General features: G+C 42.7%; 1 protein-coding gene across 1 annotated transcript; it reads left to right on the top strand.

Moving 5' to 3' along the window:
• Nucleotides 1-5,348: 5,348 nt before the first annotated feature.
• Nucleotides 5,349-16,312, top strand: LOC147623971 (uncharacterized). Its single transcript, XM_086820630.1, has 9 exons — nucleotides 5,349-5,603; nucleotides 7,357-7,469; nucleotides 7,580-7,651; nucleotides 7,781-7,816; nucleotides 13,524-13,569; nucleotides 15,247-15,334; nucleotides 15,505-15,562; nucleotides 15,683-15,773; nucleotides 15,944-16,312. The coding sequence occupies exons 1-8, from the start codon at nucleotides 5,501-5,503 to the stop codon at nucleotides 15,731-15,733; spliced, it is 567 nt and encodes a 188-aa protein (XP_086676756.1). The 5' UTR covers nucleotides 5,349-5,500; the 3' UTR covers nucleotides 15,734-15,773; nucleotides 15,944-16,312.
• The last annotated feature ends 3,453 nt before the right edge of the window (nucleotides 16,313-19,765 follow it).

Genomic DNA, 19,765 nt, shown 5'->3' with positions numbered 1-19,765 from the left:
GATCTTCCTCTACCTCTTGTTGTGAAGAGGGCTTTATCATTGTACTTGCTGAAGTGCTACTACTACCATAGATGTTCATGGCTACTTGTCTTTGATCCTCGTTCCTAAGGATCTGCTCCATTCTGTCTAGTGAGGGTTTTTCCCTCATAATGATGAGGCCTTGAACAATACCTTCATAGCCTGCCTTCAACACACGGATGATGATTGTATCAAGCTTATTGTCAGACATCTTGTAGATCTTTCACCCACTTGATGAAGTCTATAGCATTCTCATTGGGCTTCCTTGTCTCAGTTTGTGAGTTCAACTCTCAAGGGAATCTGTCTTGAAGTGCTTTTAGACTCATGCACCTTCTTTAGATTGTCCCAAGATTCTTGAAGTGCTTTTAGGCTCATGCACCTTAAAGTGCTTTTAGACTCATGCACCTTCTTTAGATTGTCCCAAGATTCTTGAAGTGCTTTTAGGCTCATGCACCTTCTTTAGACTGTCCCAAGATTCTTTGGAAGTCAGCACTTCACTCAAATGGCTGAGGATGTGATCCTTCACACTCAATTTTATCATGTGGACAACAAACATGGCCTTCTTGTCCCATTTTTCCAGAACTTAAGCAATCAGATTAGTTGGTCTCTCCATAGAAACCATCTCCCAACACAATCTCGAAAGAATAATAGCGACTCCATCTTTAGCTTCCATGTTGCATAGTTTGTACTATTAAGTTTTTCAGCTCTCTCCAAGTGTAGGCTACTTAACTTAAGTGCCATTGAGTCAGCAAAACACTCAATTGATTTCGCCTTTGGGTTCCAAAAGCTATTTTTAACTGTATAAACCTGGCCAAATGAGTCAACCTAGCCAAACAAGTAAACTCGGCCAAATGAGTAAACTCGGCCAAACGCTGAATGCCGACTCCAAATGAGTAAACCTGGCCGAACACTGAATGCCGACTCCAAAATGTGGAAAAACGAACAGGTGGTAAATGTGAGCAGAGCAAGTCACTTGTTGTTAACAGTAGGTTGACGACTGTTAGTAGGTAGGGTGATAGCTTTTTGTCAGTAGTAGAAGGTCGACTTAGATGGCTGACTTTGATAGATAATGTAGATGGTTGATTTCGTTAGCTAATTCAAGAAGCTGATTCTAATTGATTCAGGTAGCTAGCTCTAAGTGGTTCAGATAGCTGGCTCCAGTAGCTAGTTCAGATAGTTGGCTCCAACGGTGGCCGGAGGATGATGTGGCATCATCGGGTTGGAGGATGATGTGGCTTCAAGGTTAGAAGATGACGTGGCTTTCGCATGTCATATGATGATGTGGCTTCAGCACATTGAAAGATGATGTGGCTTCAGCACATTGAAAGATGATGTGGCTTCTACAGGTCAGATGATGATGTGGCTTCCACAGGTCAGATGATGATGTGGCTTCAGCACGTAAGAAGATGATATGGAATCAGTAGATCATAAGATGATATGGCATCAGCAGGTTGGAAGCCAATGCAAATTCTACATATCTAAGTCTACAAGCAAAAGTGGCTGATGCTGAATCTACAACCCAAGTGCAAAATGCTGAATGCCTCAATGCAAAAGACTGACTTATTAGCAGTTTGTGTAGCACCAACGTGGAGCAGAATGGTTGCAGATTTGAGGTAGCATGTGACTGAAGCTGATGTAGATGCTGGTGTGCTTGATCTCAGGGGCTAGGTGGTGCCTAGGCAGACTCTACGAATGAATAAGTTAAAATCTGAATCGTCACTGTTTATATTTCTAAAACATATGAGATACAAGAGTGATAAATTACTCTAATGTGTGGATGGTCTAGTCCCAAAAACCCTGATCCTAGTACTAAGGAGATCAAATAGCTAAGATATGACAATTCGTATAATGATGTGAGTGTTAGGCTCATGCTACACTTAGAAGGTGGCTTCTGCTCATTGTCTTGTTCACTATTAGTAGCTACATACAAAACAAGCTTTTATAATGATCCAAGATGAAGAGCTCATCTATAATAGTAGATGCGTCATGATCAAGGCTTCATCTCAGTTGATGTAATTAGTTAGGTATGACCAGAAATTATGCAGCTAAATCGTGGTAGTTAGGTCAGCTTTGCAGAATTATCTCCTAAGATGACGATGACTTGTAATTCATCCTTTGATGTAGGAATTCTGCTCACCAACCAAGCGGCTTTATATTATATTAAAAAAAGAGCCCCCTTTTTACTTTCATTTTTATTATTTTATTTTATTTTATATTATTCATTACAAAACCCTAAACCTACGCCCCCTTGTGCCCCATCCCTAGCATGTCTTGTCCCCTGTGGCATGTAATCATCGCCTCGCCATGCCATGCTATCCAGTTCCCTTCGATTTCTCAGTCCCCTCCTTCACATGTGACCCAACCCCATCTTCCCCCTTTTTTTCTCTATGTACTTCTCATCAGGGATAGCTCCACCGTTGCGCCATTGACACACTCCCCCCACAGGCGTAGTCATAACCAAGGGTGTACTGTAAGGTAGTGTTCTTCTTATATTTCTCCCCAAGCAAGATTTTCCAAATACAATGACTGTAGCTGAAATTATCTCTCTTTGCTAGCACCTTTGGTATACTCAGAACACGTGTACCACCTATGGGGAAGATCATTCTAATGTTTTGGACTTGCTGTCTACCAACATTGCAAGCCTGAGAGAGGTGTTAAGAGAAGAGAGCTAGAAAGATCTTATGAGCAAGAATATGTTTAAAAGGGTATGTGTGTTTAGAAGTGCAAGAGAGTGGTAGAAAAGACCAGTAAGAGGGTTGTGAGCTTGAGAGCTTGAGGGGGATTAGAGCTTGAATCTGTAACCAATTTCCACTTCCTCCCAACCTCCACCACATCCACTTCGATTGGCTAGTAAGAGGGATGTGAGCTTGAGAGCTTGAAGGGGATTAGAGCTTTAATCTATAACCAATTTCCACTTGCTCCCAACCTCCACCACATCCGCCTTCGATTGGCCTTCTACCCTTGGGAACATCCCATACCCACCTTGGGGATGCTATGGATCGGTCTCTCATAAACCATCTCTTTTCGCTGAGACCGGCCCCTAATTTTGTAACTCCTCCTAGAACTTCTGATGTCGACATTTACTGGTGGGTTGAGCTTATTGACCATGCCACTGAAACCTCCAAGAGCCACATCTTGTGGCAAACAAACAAGAGCTCAAGAGATGGGATGCATACCTTTGGGAAGAGGGCTTGAACATTATAGGGCTATAGGGCTTGAACATTATAGGGCTATAGGGCTATACTCCATGGAATCCCATCTACTGCTTGTGTCCAATGTGGCACCTTGGTGTCACATGTTTGCGTGAAGATCATTTCCTTGACCTCACGACTCCATCCAACCTCAACTTCCCCATCCATGTAGACTCACTTCACTTGGCCACAATAGCCACGAATCCCCTTGTTCGATGAGCAGTGAAGTGTGCTCTCCGCCATCCATGTAGACTCACTTTACTCGACCATGATAACCATGAAAAACCTTGTTTGATGATGAGTAGTCACGTCTACTTTCAGCCATCTTTATAATATGACCAATAATGTCACGTCTACTTTCAGCCATCTTTATAATATGACCAATAATGAGTACAACTCGATGTACATCCTCCAACTATATTCCAACTATGTTATGTACTGTACTCTTACCTCAAACAAGCCATCGGTAAAGCCACCATTTAGACTATCCATGTGGCATCGACAAGATATATTGATGGACAAGGTACAAGAGGCCTTTGCCTATTTTCAAAGCCATAAGTCTGAAGATGAGGAGGACGACCTTGAAGAGTGACCTCGAAAGAAGAGTTCTTAGAAGGAACCTAGGGCGAGCACCAGTACTCTAGAGAAGAAGTTGCACAAGCCAATCAAGCCCCCTCATTGGATATAGTAGTTTGCGTACCCCCAAAGCAAAAGCCACCCACCTCTCCAACTGACCCAACTCCAACCCCCATACATAACCCTCGTGTTAAGCTATCCATATAACATCTTTCATGGGATCCCATTCCTCTTTCATTGTTCAACCCCAAGCCTCGACTTTCTCAACCAACTAAACCCCCTCATTAACTAAACTACATCCACGAGCCTCCCATTCTTGAATCATTCCATGAGGGGCCGGATCTCAAATGAGGAACCACTAAAGGCTACTCAAGAAGAAGCCAGTGAAGACGACAGGGGAAGGACACGGGGGAAGGACACACGAGTGTCCTTATTGCTTGTCCATGAATGACAACTCACATACTCACCAAACCATATGGGATCTTACATTCCAAGGCAGCTTCCATAGGCACTTAGATACACCCTTTGACATGGCTGAAATTTGTTTGGTGAACCAACACATGGATTCCTTACTTGCCCAATGGAAGTCCAGCCACCCGGCGGCATGCCAAAGGAGGCTATTGGTGAACCAAACTAACACATGGATTCCTTACTTGCCCATTAGAATTCCGACCACCCCGTTAGTGCTCGTAGGTATCCATTCTTGCTTGGGAACCTCCTTGAGGGATTGTTGAGGTTGTTATTTTGGGAGGTAACCTTCATCTATGTCAATAATGTTTTGGATTCTTGGCAGTGATGCTAAATATGTTCAACAAGATCTTATGTTACTTATGTCATTGTGAGCTTTACCTTAGAGTTGCAGCTCTATCCATCCACAAGGAGGTAAGAAGAGAGTTTCCTTCACAGTGATTATCACTCACAAGAGGTGGATAGAAGAGAGAAGCTCATGCAAGGAAGAAACCAATAATCGAACCTATTCGAGAAAGCATCCATCTAGCACATATGAATCCACTAAAACACAAGTAAACAAGAGAGCAGGGAGAAGGGGGAGAGCTCATAATTATTCTTTTACAAAGGGGAATGATTGCCCATTCCTTAATGCCAAAATTTCCTTATATAGAAACGGTTAGTGTTCACACTTGGCCCCATGGTCACTATTTATAGCCTTAAGCAAGTATATACACGAAGCCTATGACTTTCCCATTTAGCATTAAGCACTAGGTAAGGCCGCTTCATATATTCTAACATGATCTTACAACAAGTAGACTTTCGTTACACAAGGTGAAGTGCCTTACGATAGTATAGGTGGGTGAAATCATATTATCCGAAGTGGTTAACAGAAGACCTGATTCGACAAGGTGTGCAAGGCACGGTGGGTAAGGTTAACATATTTCTTCTTGTTGGTGCCAATGCAAATATAACTCATGGATCAGTTCATGGCAAAGGTTGTGGTGGACCAAACTTAGTTTTGGTTGAGGCCAAAAAAACAAAAAAAACCTTCAATATTTTTTTGCTTGACTCAAATCCTGGGGTTTAATGTATCTCAAAAAAAATATTGCTAGATGGAGTGCTGCATGTGAACGGTCTCTTAGCCTTTACTTAAACGATGTGGGCATGAAGGGACTTGTACAGAAAGAAGCCCTTTAGAAGAAGAACACACGAAGAGAGAGAGCGAGCCAGAGCGAGCAAGCAGTGTGGTATCCATCTTGGGCACCATGACGGGGATCGTGAGCAGCGTGTCGGACTATGTGAAGGAGACAGTGGACTCCATCCGCACCATCCAAGTCAGGCAGGTTATGATGCAGCTGATCACCCTTGGTGGGTTCCCTCAAACGAATCTCTGTTTTCTCTGTTGGGCTGTCTGTCTTTTCTTCAAAATTTGGCTGAAGCTGCCGCACACCTCCTCTCTGGACTACGGATCGATTAGCAGGTCTCCCTTAATTTTTCCAATTTCGCCGGCGTTTTCGTATCTATCTGCATAATGCTCCCTTGTGCTTTCATGTGTGATGGGTCTTGCAAGAAAAAAACGGGCAGTGTCTACAAACAGCACAATACGGCTCTCTTAGCTTCTCACAATAACTAGTGGTAGTAGTGAATGTTTACCCATTCTTGCAAGTCCTCCTATGTAAAAGCCTCGTATCACCCAAAGGGGGTTGTGATGTGGATCAATTGGCCACCACATCACGTTGTAAGGGGTCTCCAAATTGAGTTTTCATACGAGGTCTTGGAGGATTGGCTTAGGCTGTGGTTGCCCATTATCCATTGTTCAACTCAATAGACAGCACATCACATGTTTAGTTGCAGTTGTCACCATGTAGTGTATCCAGCCCTATCATCAAGGGACAATTGTTGAGTCTAACCCATGCAGTTAGCCAAGCATCAAATCTTTTGATTTTGATCTGAATAGTTTCTGAAACGGGAAAATTAGAAACCATTTCACTGCGAACCAAATTGGGTGGAAGATAAAAAAACAAAAAGCCATGAGTAAGATAGAAGAGAAACTTTAAGGAATGATTCTTGAACCATAAGACCATTTTTAAGTTACAGGATCACATCAAAGGTAAACCTTATTTACAATTTGAATTAGAGGCCAAATTCCATGACTCAATCCATTGTGATTTCCAGACATTGGTCTTAGTAGACCTTACTTTGTGATGAAAAGTATTTTAAACAGCACTTGCGCTCTTATATGTGTTATTTTTTGGGCATCTCCCAAATAGTATGCATGGATGAGTGTTGTTTTGAAAGAACATGTGAAGTGTGCATATTTCATAAAAATGCATTGTTGAACTTAGCTGCAGGTACTCAAATGGTGTGATGTGATATCCAGATCCTGGTGGTCTGTTTGAGATTTCAATCCCACTTCTATTTTCAATTTTAAGAAAGCAGGAGGTGATGCTGTGTCCATCACTTCTCCCATTGTTTGTAAACAGATGTGTCTGGACTTGCTTGGGTTATGGCCTAGATCAGGATGAGAAGAACAAACCGAATTTAGGGATTGAAGATGGGCATTTGTCGAGTGAACAAGGAGCTTGATACGCACATTTAGGGTTTACACGGGGGATGTACTGCCCAGAAGCAATCTGCACTGGCCATATGAATGCAGAAAGGAGGGAACAGAGGCTTGTGCAAGTTTTCAGTGTTTGAACAGCTCTGAACTTTGCAGGCAGGCTGAGGAGGGCTGGCATATTCATCATGTTAATAATCAGATTCTTGGGAAGCCATATCCGCTTTGTGCTGATTGGATCACGTCAATCACCTTCCAAAACAGGTGTTCAAGTAGTCTGACAGTTGCGGCAAGCACCCAACTTCTTACTTGACCCCTTGCACTTGGTTAAGCAACTTCCAATGGCATTGTAGGAGTCTTGCGGTCCCAAGATATTACATATGCTATGTTGTATTGGTCCTCAGTTGTCCACTTCTCATAACTTCAACTTTTCGTTTGTGCAGCCAGTCAATCAATTAAATTTTATTTCCAAAGAGTACTTAATATCAACTTTATGTCCCCATTTTCTTTAGCTTGGTAAAAACATCGGCCATTAAACAAAGTGTGGTGGATGTGCTTTCCCAGGTATGATTGTTTCCTCTGCTCTGATAATGTGGAAAGGGCTGATTTGTTTCACTGGTAGTGAGTCACCTGTGGTAGTGGTTCTCTCGGGGAGCATGGAACCAGGATTTCAAAGAGTATGCGTCAGAAATCTTCTTAATCAATGTGAATTAGGCATTCTTCTTAGTTGTTGTTTCGGTGAAGGCTTAAAGCTTCACAGAGGCTCAAGCTTTGTTTTGCAATGCAGGGAGATATTTTGTTTTTATACATGGGCAAAGCCCCAGTGCGAGCTGGAGAGATAGTGGTGTTCCATATAGATGTTTGTGACTTTTTACCACCTCTTTTCCTTGGTTAATAAAGAACTCTTTGATCTTCAATTTCCAACCCTTAATCTGGATATTTTTCTTGAGAGAACTTACCTTCTTGCATTTTTCTGCTCCTTTTGTAGGGCCGAGATATACCCATAGTTCATAGAGTCATCAAGGTGAGCATGTTTTATATTAGTTGAAGTTTCGACTTTCTTAAGCTGTGAGAATGAAGAAGAAATATCTTATATTTAGTTTATTACTTGATTTAAAGCTTTCAACGTGGTCATAGGAACCATAGGCACAAGAAACATGTTTATTAGTATGATGTCTAAGAGTGGATTTGCCTCCCATAGGTATGAATGGGTTTGAGATGGTTTTGCTCAGCTAGAAAACTGGCCTGGTTGAGGGGCGTGAAACATTTAGCTACGAACAATCCCCTCATGACATTCCTTCATTTACTTGTTCTAAAGAGATCAAGTGCATGTTGACTATGGGGTCACTGGTGATTGAAGCAGGGTGCATGTCTACAGTCCTTAACTTCCTGTAAGATGCAGTGTTTCCTTCCCCTTGTTTTGTCTCTCCATGGTGATTATTTAGGGGGGAGGGGGGGGGTGGTGTGCATGTGTGTGTGTGTGTGAGAGAGAGAGAGAGAGAGAGAGAGAGACAGACAGACACCTATGAGTATTTTGAGCACATGCCCCAAGCTTGGAGCTGCCAGGTAGCCCGTAGGGGCAGCAAGCACATGCATCTGGACAAGCATAGGTGCCACGTGGCAGTCGGCTACTGGTAAACAGGTTGGCCTGTGGAGAGCAGGTCAGCCATTGGTAAACTGGTTGGCTAGTGGGCAGTCCTGACACCAATAATACAAGCTGACCAATGTCGAGAAAAGCAGTGCAGGAGATTTCCACAAAATGGATAGTCAGAGGTCCACCATTGCCTTAAGGTTTTGGGGTCTGGAGGGCTAGACCAATTTGTGGACAGAAATCCTTGATATCTTCCGAAATTATGCTGAAAAACAGCACAGCCAGCCTGTAGAGAAACAGGAGAAGATGCCGACCAGTCCTAGAGAGCCTGCATGCAAGTCGACCAGCTTCAGCTTCCTGTGGCCTGTGATCAACTCGACCAGCAGAAAAGAAGAGTAAAACCCTAGTCGACCAGTCCTAGAGAGCTTGTTTATGAAGTCGACCAGCCCTCTAACACCTGTAGAGGCAATCGGCCAGCTTCATGTTCTTCTGTATACTGTCCAACAGCCCTATGCTCTCTCTTGAAGGAGTCGACCAGCCTCTTGACACCTTCTCTGTGTTGTCGTGCAACCCTAAGCTCTCTCTTTAAGCAGTCGACCGGCTCTACCTTGCTCTTTTTGGCTCCATCACACCAGCCTCCCAGAAAAGCAACTCGTTGACCAGATTTCCATACCAATGCATTGTTAGAAATGTGCATCTCTAAAGTGAATGGCCACTTTATTGGATAAGTGTATTTCACATTTATTCTATTGGGAGTCGGCCACTTCTATGGGGAAGTATATAAGCATGCATTAATCACCATTGTAATCCCTTCATTGATGTATACCATTTTATACCCCAAGTATGGTACAGGATGGAGCTAGGTTGCATATCATGATTGTATACTCCATGCATATACCTTTGCATTCTCCTAGTAGTAGAGCTCCATCCCCTCCCCCACTCATTGTACTTATTGCACACCCAGATTCAGCTTTTTAGTTCAGTACTTTTTCATTTTGTTGGGATGACAGAGGATACCCCATACAGGTACACCGATTTGTCTCATAGACCGAGTTCGGTCTTTTGGAAGACGTTAATAAAATCTTTCTTTCTCTCTCTCTCTCTCTCTCTCTCTCTCTCTCTCTCTCTCTCGCGCGCGCGCGTATGCTTCTGCGTGTGCCAGCACTCGTAGATGGACTCAAGCCAAAGATGATGAGTTTCAGGAGGAACTCGAGGATTGGAATGATCGCGATGCGAAGGCGCTTTCGGCAATTGTGCGTTGTCTTTCCCTTGAGGTATCTCCGGCTGTGCAAACACCGTCCAACGCCCACACCGTCTGGTCCAGATTGGAGCATCTCTATGCCAGGGATTCATCAATGCGGGTCGTCACTCTTCAAGGTCAGTTATACAATCTTTAGTTTCCAACCGGTGGATCTATGCAGGGTTTCTTAATGCAGGGTTTCATCAATGCGGGTCGTCACTCTTCAAGGTCAGTTATACAATCTTTAGTTTCCAACCGGTGGATCTATGCAGGGTTTCTTAATGCAGGCCAAGGGTATTCATGACCAGTTACTGGCAATGAATGCTCCTTTGACCTCTTCCCAGCTTGCAGCATTGATCCTTACAAAGCTTCCTCCTAAGTATGATATGGTTGCCAGAGCCCTAAGTTCCCAGATCTCCAAGGACAAGCTTGATTTTGAAAATTTGAGTTCTCTTCTTTTGGAAGAAGAGATGGTTCTTATCTCTCAAGACAAGTTACGAAATCATTCTATTCATTGCGGTGATCAGGCTCTTGCGAGTGTCAACACAAAGAAGAAAGCTTGATCCCACTATTTCTCTTGTGGTAAGAAAGGTCATTTGTCCAAGGACTATCCCCAGCAGAAGGACAAATCCTTGCAGGCGAAAGACAAGCTTCCTAAAAAGAGCAAGGATTCAGATACTGATTCTAAATTTGGGGATACTTCTTCGGCCACGGTGGCTAAGGCAGTTCCCACCAATGAGGCTTTCTAACCTTTCTGACTCCTTCCATGTGCTCCAGCCAGAGAGGGCTTGTGGAAGGAAGGAGGGTTGATTGGAGCGCTCACATTTGTTGAAATCTGGCAGGTAAGGCAGGTTCTATGTACCGGGGCTATGGATGCGCACTATCCAAAGCTTGGTTTAGCAGGAGCTATTGGCTGAGATGTCTCCAGTAGATTGTTCGTGGTTACAAGACATGGGATAATGGACGAAGCTTCTTCTTCGATTCATATTCCATATCTACTTTGGTGATTTCTTTGTTGATCATGGTGGTCTACAGTTTCTGGGGACTCAGGTTGATTGATGCTCACTCCGAGGTGATTCCAGTATTCGCGGTGCTGGAGGGTCCATGGTTGCATCTTCAGCAACTCACTTCTTCATTTTTCTGTTCATTGTGAGCTGCAGAGAGCGTGTTAGAAATGTGCATCTCTAAAGTGAATGGCCTCTTTATTGGATAAGTGTATTTCACATTTATTCTATTGGGAGTCGGCCACTTCTATGGGAAAGTATATAAGCATGCATTAATCACCATTGTAATCTGACTCATTCTGCATTAATCAAACTCTCTCTCTCTCTCTCTCTCCCCTATCTCGTGTATGCTTCCGCGTGTGCTAATCCTGACATGCATATGAATACAGTATGCAAACAAGTGCTTGTCGATGTAAACTTGCAACTCACACTACTCTCTCAAGTGCCCATGCTCCCTACCATTTGCTCTCTATTGTTCCACCAACACATGGTAGCAACAATCTGCAAAAGAGCATGTAGGACAAGAGAACACTACATAGGGTATGTGATCTTGTAATCTGGTTCCTCCCTCCTGCTACTTGCTTCCATATTTAAGCATAAAAGCTTACCAATTGCAAGTAGAGTTGATGACAGCGGAAGTCTTCGGATGGAAGTCCTTGGAGTGATGAGATCTTCGATTTGTTGCATTTCTTCGCGCGACAAAAGTCTTCAAGAGGATGAAGGGAACCCTGGGAAAGCTTCCCCTATGGTTCAACTTGAGAAAGGAGAGCTGAAATTAGGGTTTTCAACAAAAAGACCAGAAATTACAGCAATAAAGAGAGCTGTTTTGCTGAATTTCAGTCATTGGGAGTGTGTAGGAGAGTGATTAGCATCTAGAAACACTCTTGGAGGCTTGAGAAACACCTTAGCAAGCTTGGATATGGAGTTGGGAAGGAGAAAGTGAAGAAAATTCAACCCAAAATGCCCTCATGAAGGAGGCGCCTATCATAGTGAGTTGTCTAGTGTAGGTGGCAGGCAGGTGCTTTGTGGAGCAAGCTAGAGTGGAGACATGGCTGGTTACTCCCTTTGTACAAAGGGGATAAGGTCTCGGTGGTGGACATTGGGTTTTGTCCACCTTGGGACATTAGTGTGTGTGAACACCGGGCTGGTCATAATTTATAAATGAGTTTTGGTCGCCCAAAACTTAATGAAGTGTGTACACACTTACTTATAAATTAGTGTTAACTCCTAAGCCTAGATTTATGACCAATACTTACCACCTGTCACATGTCACATAACCATGTCAGTCAGCAGACAGTTTCACACGCACGGTTCACAGGTGTGCGTCCCCTTACCCGGAACTACACATTGGTCAAGCAAGCATGAAAACAGCATGCAATTTCAATTGCAAGCAAGCACATAAAGATGCTATGTAATGCAACATTGGTATGGACAATCCCCGTTCATGAGACTATACCAAAATAGACGTGCTCCAGGCAAGTACACGAAGTACCAAGCCCAATGGAACACCAATCCACCAGGCATTTTCGGGCATATTTACACAGAGGCACAAGTCCCAACGGAAATCCAAGTCCACAGTATCACATGAGTGGCATCAATCCCCAGTTTTTTCGCCGTTTGTGTGCTAGCTTGCCATCGAATCAACGCCCGTGTCAGCCCGCCTGCTCCTTGGTGTCCTTGGGCCTTATGGAGGTCTTCTAAAAGGGTAATGTCATGTTTTGCTTTATGTTGGTTTTCTCTACACAACTCACAAAGCAACACGTTTTGTTCTCTTCCATCAGTATTTATGGCATATCTTCCTCCCCTTGCTCTATTGAGGACTAAGGCTACCTTCCTTCTCTTCCCCTTGCTCTATTGTTGGCCAAGATGACAGTTAAATTCATGAATCATAAAACGAGATTACTTTATGTTATGTGTCGCACTTACAGGGCCAACAATCTACATTTATCCCTGCCTTGTAGGATGCCTCGAATAGGTGATTCTCTTTGGAACAATGTCACCTTCGAGTCTAGATATGGCTGACCTTGGCCACCCTTTTATAGGCTCTTGGCCAGTCACCGAGTGTCCACACTTGGGTGCCCGCCCGTCAAGGCATCCCCACTTGCCTGTCAGTCCATCCCTAGCCCAGCTCGCCAATCAGCTTGCCTAGCTCCAAGCTATCCCAAGCCTCGACTTGTGTGCGTGTTGCAGATGGTAGATACACTCTGTGCACATGACAGTGTCCCCCAAATCCATAATGCGGTTTAATAAATCATATCAGCTTGCACTTGCATGTAGCCTGATTTGGCATGATGAATGTTGTGTATATGGGTGCGGGCTTTATTGCTAGCATTCATCATGGCTGAGTGTGTCCTAGAAGTGATATAAATTCACTATGGTGGTTTATCTACGAGGACTGGACATAGCGTTATGAATGGACCTGCACCTTCTCTTGGGCGCTGATGACGTGAATAGAGATGCCATAGCTTGTCATTGATGCTATGCATGATAGTGGGGATGTCGTAGTATCTAGTCCATACTATGCATGATGGAGTTGATGGTTTATTGTCTTGTGGATGACTACCATGAGGTTATAAATTGCACTTTCTTATAAGGTGAATTTGGGCATGTCCTTGGATTCATCTAGGTATATATATATATATATATAGACTCTCATACAATCAAGATCACACTTAATCTTTTGTGAAGTTTGGGAAACAACATGAACTTTCGTTGGTATATAATACTTTTGAAGATAGTAGCCTCCCAATAATATTTACATCATGCATTAGGGGAATGGTTGCATGGGTATTTTGTAGTAGCTACCATGTAAAGCACTCTGTTGTATTAAATGACAAGCAGGCATGTATGGGTATGGTAATATTTTGCTAAAAGCAAAACCTCATTGTTGCTGTAGGTGCATCAAGATGGGGATACTGATGAAGTGGATGTCTTGACAAAAGGTACTGATTTTCAATAAGCATCTTCTCTCTTATTGAACCTAATTTTGATCATATGCCAAGGTCAAAATATAGATTCATGATTATTCTATCTTGATCTTGATTCATTTGGATTGACTCAAAAGGGAGATACTAGGGTTCAAGTGAATCTGTTCATGCACATTATTCTTACTTTTTTCTGATATTTTGGAACTAGCTTCTTGCTAGAGAGGTCTCAAGGAAGATGTTGACTTTCTCTGGGGACATGCTTGCTTTTCAAGTAGATGAGGCAAAATTTGTCTAAATTAGTGATTGAGCATGACCAAACTGGTTCGCTCAAATGATGCAAGAGTTTCACATGGAAATTCTTTATAGATATGGCAAAGAGAATGTTGTTGCTGATGCATTGTCAAGGATAATGTATCAATGGGCTTTAGTATTTTATAAAACGAATGCTGTGATGAATATGGGAAACTAAAAAGTAGATGCCTTTGTATGAGGTTTACATGCAAAATGATTTTTTTTAAAAGTATGCTTCTTGGGGGCTGTATAATGTATCATATACTCGTACCCTGCATGTATTCTTACTCAAAATAAATATTATTGAGCATCTTGACAGAAGAAGGCCCCATTAATTTGTAAATGCCTTGTCCATTAGCTAGTATACCCATCCAGTCTGCCCATCTCAGCCTGCCCCGACTCGTGCCATCTCTTAAGCTGTGCAAAAGATTTTAAGGAAGTTGATCTCATGTACATTTGACTTGGGTCAACAGAAGCTCAATGCCACTTGGTGCTGGCAAAAAATGCTAACTTTTACAGTAGTACCATGCAGAGAGCTTCATCTCTCCTTTTCTTCTCATTATCTGGATAAGCTTCAGTCTTTTATGCAGATGCCTGCTTTTACTGATGGTGTTCCAATGTCCATGGCCACAAAAGGTGCTCACATCCTTAAAGGAACATGTATGCTGTGATGTCCTCTGAATAATTTGAGAGGGTGATTGCATAATTGGGTCAAGATGTGTTGATCTCATCAAATAATTGAAGGAAGAGAGGTGTGCATTGAGAACGTTTGTGGCAAGTTGCAACATCCCTCTAGGTGAACATGCTCCTTTATCCTAATTCACGGTCGAGTAGCTAGGTGCCTTCAATGTACCAATCTGATTTGTAAATTCTGCATAGACCACCTCATAGTTGAAGTGGCATGTTGCTGAAAAGGGCCTCAACCAAGCCATCCTGTTTGGAATTGACGTCATCCAAGTTAACGTGCCTGATTTGTGATAGGGTATTTTTCCCTTGTTATTGCACCTCATTTATTAGCATGCATCATCTTGTGTAGGGATGTGTATGGGAATGCACGCGAAGGCTTTGAACAAGGATACTAGCTTCATGATTGAAAGCTTGCTTTTAATGTTGGGGCTTCATGTGTTTTCTTTGAGATGATATCTTGAGGGACTGTTGAGTGGTGGTGTGCAGAGAAAGGTTGGCTGACAGCTAAATTGGAGAACAATGTTGCATTCTCTTTTCTTGTATTAGTTCTTCATAGGTATCTCAGTGGTAACCAGCAACTGTCTGCGTATTCTTGCATGTCTGAAAATGCTAGACACACGGCTCTAAATTTGAAGCTTGCAGTCTCCTGGCCATTTTGCCGTTTGTAGATTTCCAAGGATTATCTAATGGAATTTTTCGGGCCTTGGGCTACAGGGGATAACAATTATGGAGATGATAGACTTCTGTATGCAAAAGGTCAGATGTGGTTGAATCGCCAGCACATAATGGGTCGAGCTGTCGGGTAAGGTTTTTACATTCGGATCATGCAATCCCCCCCCCCTTTACACTGCACGTGCACTCACCCAACACTTGGAAGTGAACTTCATAATTTCTTTACATTGGGTCCTTGTCTGCAAATGTAGCTCTACTTTTCTGATACAAGCTAACTTTGTGCAAATAACCCTGCTGCAGTTTTCTCCCTTACGTTGGTTGGGTAACCATCCTTATGACAGAGAAGCCTTTCATAAAGGTGGCTAGATAAAATTTCTTTCCTTAAGTGCGGTTGTTTTGTTCCATGTAGCTGTTGTTGATCTCTTGTATTTATTTATTTTAGGAATTTACTCACTAAGTTGGTTCTTGGCTGAGACAGTACATCCTGATAGCAGCACTAGGAGTGTTAGTTATCACATCCAAGGACTAGCATTTTCATAATCTTTGCTACAAGATCTTGCTAACAGAAGGTATGTGTCTTCCTTTCTTCCCTTTATTGAAAAGATGAGTTTATGAACTCAGGTAGAGGAGTACATTTTTGTTTGCAAACACAGGCACTGTAATATCTGATATTCTGAAACAGAATCCTCACTACATAGAAGTACCTTAGAACAAACTTCAAACTTTGTGTTCTGGGCAGGCTCCAAAGGCAGCCTATCAGAAGATTTGGCAACCACGTTTTCCGGCCACACCAGTTTCCTGTGGAGTTATTTTTTTACTCCTTCAAGGAGAAGCCTGGGATTCGTGAGCAAGAAAGAGTTGCTCTGAGGACTATTTCTATTTCCTCAATCTTTTTATTAGAACGTTGGAAGACTAACAGTCATAGACAAGATACCTCTTTGTTTTGATCGGTTAGTCTCACATGTGGCATCCATATAGATTGACTAGTCTCACATGTGCCATTCATAAACTTTCATAATGGTGGCTAGATAAGAACTTGCTGCTGAAATGATTCACAACTATATTTGAAATGTCAAACAATGTGTTCTCTCCTGCCTTACTAAAAGCTGTATATTGTCACCTGCTTAGTTTCATTGCAGGGCTCCACAAAGGACTAGGCTGCAGACATAATTTCCTTCTTTTGATATTGCAGTAGGGTTGACAATTCCAGGCCCCATTGCGTATTTTGCCCAGCATTGTGGCAAGATATGTACCTTTATCAAGGTTAAAGTTATATTGATCAAGTTGGCAACATAGACATATATAGCTAATACTGCTGGCAAGGTTGGAAAGATAAGAGCTATGCAAGCCTGATAATACATGTAGAGTTGTGGGATATCAGAAAATCATAAAGAGTCACAAGAGGTGCATAGAAGGGTTTTGTTGCTTGAATTTAAAGTCATTATCTTCTTAAGCTATTGATGTACGTCGCTTGTCCTCATTAACTTAATTAGTCTTGTCTACTCATCCTACTATTTATGTCTTACATCAGATTTATGTTCAGTTTTAGAGGCTTTAATCCTCCAGTCCAATGCCCACATTCGAAGTCTACAGGCAAGCAAGCCAGCTTTACTATTGCACAGCATTTTAAGCACTCGAAATGTTCATAGGAACACTTTTTTAATGCATCTGAAGTCATGTATTTAGCCCTTTGCCTCTTCTTTATATTGATTCATAGTATGGATAATCTGTCCTGTATACACAAGTGGATGTATGCAGGGTAAGAAATGTGTGTGTGCATTGCCATCATGATCGTCTTTGGGGTTCTGGTAACAATTTGGGATGTGAGACAAATTTGTGACTATTTGTTCCGTTGTTCTTAGCTATATTGCTACTGTGATTAGCTTTGTTGTGGGGTGATGCGGTTTGGTGGTGGGCAAATGCCTGTAGAGCAGAGGGCCTGGTGTATTTAGTTTGTTTATATTGTTCATGGTCTTCATCATTTTTTTGGGGGGACCTTTCCATCCTTTGCAAGCCTCTGTTAATTCTGGGTATGATTATTCTTAGACCCTTGGTTCTTACTCTCCTTCATCATGATTGCACGTGTGTACCTTTACATGAAGTTTCTTAAAAAGAAAGTAGAGGACAGGACTAGCCATTAAAAGGGTGCACAAGTGACAATGGTCTTGTGTTTCTGATCATTGTAACTTGTTATCAATCCATCTTTCAACATTCTGAGTAATGGTTGGTTGGTTTCAAACGTGCTCTCATGCTCTCTCTCTCTCCAAGTTCACTCTGAACCTAACCGAGCTTTTGAATCAGTCTATTTTCCCCAAACTCTTTTGGAATATCATACTATCCATTCCTTCTTATCCAATAGATATCCTAGAGCCTATGGTTAGAGTTGTGAAGGTTCGGGTAGGGAACATTAGAGTTCCCAAGCACATATCACGAGAGGAAAAATTTACGAGGTGCAAGCCTCCAGCTCGGTAAGTTTTTTGTGATAGAATTGAGGAAGTTAAGCACAATGGATGTTAATGCTATGTGAGTTTTAGCAAGGCTTAAGCGTCTACTAAAGATCCAATGGGCCTATGAAACCAAAATGACACAACTATGTCAAGTGCATATCTCATCATGGAATGGAAAATAAAATAATCTCTCATTGGTGTGATACAAATTTGTCCATGGAAATCTCATCATGGAGTACAACATGAGAGGGCATCAGCTCCGATAGATGTTATATACTATCCAAAATATCAAGCGTGGGGCTAACGAGTATGGTTGAAAGGTCTCCCTTAGCTATGTTGCATGGAGAGGTAGCTCGTGGCGATGGGAGCATGTCCTAGATTTGGAGCTGATGAGGGAATCAAGGTCGATGTCTCAAGGGATGGGGTTGTCGGGTATGCAAGGGGGGTTTGCAGTAGCTTGAGGTGGATCCAAGGGATCCATTTTATGGTTGTCCTCCTCCTCTTGGGTTTGCAAGAAGTTGGTGCAATTGGTTGGCGAGGGATGGGTCAGCATGGCTAGGGCTAAAGCTCTCTCAAGAAAGTGTCCTTGTGTCTATTGAGCCCGAGCAGCAAAAGATCCCTCCCGCAAATCTCATAGTATATTAGGCAGCGACACATGTAATGCTCCTTTGTCTAAACCTTTGTTTGGCATAATTCCCTCTCCTTCTCAAGTCTTTGTATGAGCTCCTCAGCTTTGAAGATGCGATTAGCTCTTCATGTCTCCACTTTTAGTTCGTATTTGGCCATGCATGGCATGGGGACATGTTAACACTTAGATAGCTTGAATGCTAGATAAATCCCTCCTCGATGAGCTTGAGGCAGTGATCTTTGTAGAAATGCATCTTCGGCTTGAGCTACAAAGGTGTGATCCATATGCAATGGGTGTAGAGGTTGAGAAGATCTAATTGGATAACTTGGTTGGTGCCCTCAAAGCTCGAGAAAAGGGGAGTCTAAACTGTACTGAATGAAGGGGTGGGAGGCAATCCATGCGGAGCCCATGTCTTGAGAACCACATGGAAACCCATGCATACCATATAGTCGAGGGTGGCCCTCGAGTGCTAAATGTCTCAAGGGCTCTAGGGAAAGTATCAAGTATTTGTGGGGATCCATGTGGTTGATGTGATGAAGGTATGTGATTGTATGGAAGAGTGCATCCACTACCATCGACCCTACAACAAACTCTACCTAGATAATTTGGTGTGGGACTGATGGTTTGCTACAGATCATATGGGAGAACATCATGAGTTGGGGCCTCTCAACTTCGCGCCAATCCTCATCAGATAAATTTGGTCAGAGAAGGATACTCCATACATCAAGGCTAGTCTAACAACGGTGTCAAAAAGCCTACCCTTCGTCTTGGGCTCCTAGAAATGTGCTTGGAAGCATTGTCGCTACATATCCCCATGTCACTTTGGCATGTGCTGCTTGAACCATGGTGAAGCGTGGGTTATTGAAAGTGACACAAAGGTAGACATAGGATGAGGTAATCTCCACATGATCCCCTTTGTATGTGAAGCTCAATTTGGATGTGAAGAGGCGGGAGGTATTGAAGACCATTACCTTGGTTTTACCAAGATTAATAGTGTGGTCCTGTTGAGTGCAAAGTTGAGTGCAAAAATCCTCCAAGGCATCCAAATGTCTATGAAGCCCCTCTGTTGAATCTAAAAGGAGGACGACGTTGTTGGCATAAAGTAGTAGGGGGGGGGGTCAATATGCCTGCTATTGTGGGACGACCAACCTCGCCTAATTTGTCAATGAAGCTTGAGATCTCATCAATGTACAAGCCAAAAAGAGTGGGTGATAGAGGACAACCTTGTTTCACCCCAATAGTGTTGGAAATCTCTTGCGATGTATCTCTAGTGAGATGGACTCATAGAGGGTGATGATTCTCCAAAACATGTTAGAAGGGACTCCTATCTCCTATAGACAATGTAGGAGGCATGCTCATGGAATAGTATCAAAAGCTTTGCGAAAATCCACAAAACAGTAGTAAATCCTCTGATGTCATGCTCTACCCTCCTCGATGATGGCGCAGAGGGTGAAGATGTGGTCAAGGGTAGAGTAGCTCCTCTGAA

The sequence above is a fragment of the Cibotium barometz genome, chromosome 26, assembly GCF_041138505.1.
Source record: "Cibotium barometz isolate CiBa-2024 chromosome 26, ASM4113850v1, whole genome shotgun sequence".
Taxonomy (NCBI): domain Eukaryota; kingdom Viridiplantae; phylum Streptophyta; class Polypodiopsida; order Cyatheales; family Cibotiaceae; genus Cibotium; species Cibotium barometz.
The sequence above is the reverse complement of the archived record's forward strand: the minus strand, read 5'-3'. Positions and strand labels throughout refer to the sequence as shown.

Coding starts and splice junctions, on each gene's coding strand:
- LOC147623971 (XM_086820630.1), top strand. CDS start 5,501: ATGACGGGGATCGTGAGCAGCGTGTCGGACTATGTGAAGGAGACAGTG. Junction 5,604..7,356: donor GATGCAGCTGATCACCCTTG/GTGGGTTCCCTC, acceptor GTGCTTTCCCAG/GTATGATTGTTTCCTCTGCT. Junction 13,570..15,246: donor AGTGGATGTCTTGACAAAAG/GTACTGATTTTC, acceptor CTTGGGCTACAG/GGGATAACAATTATGGAGAT.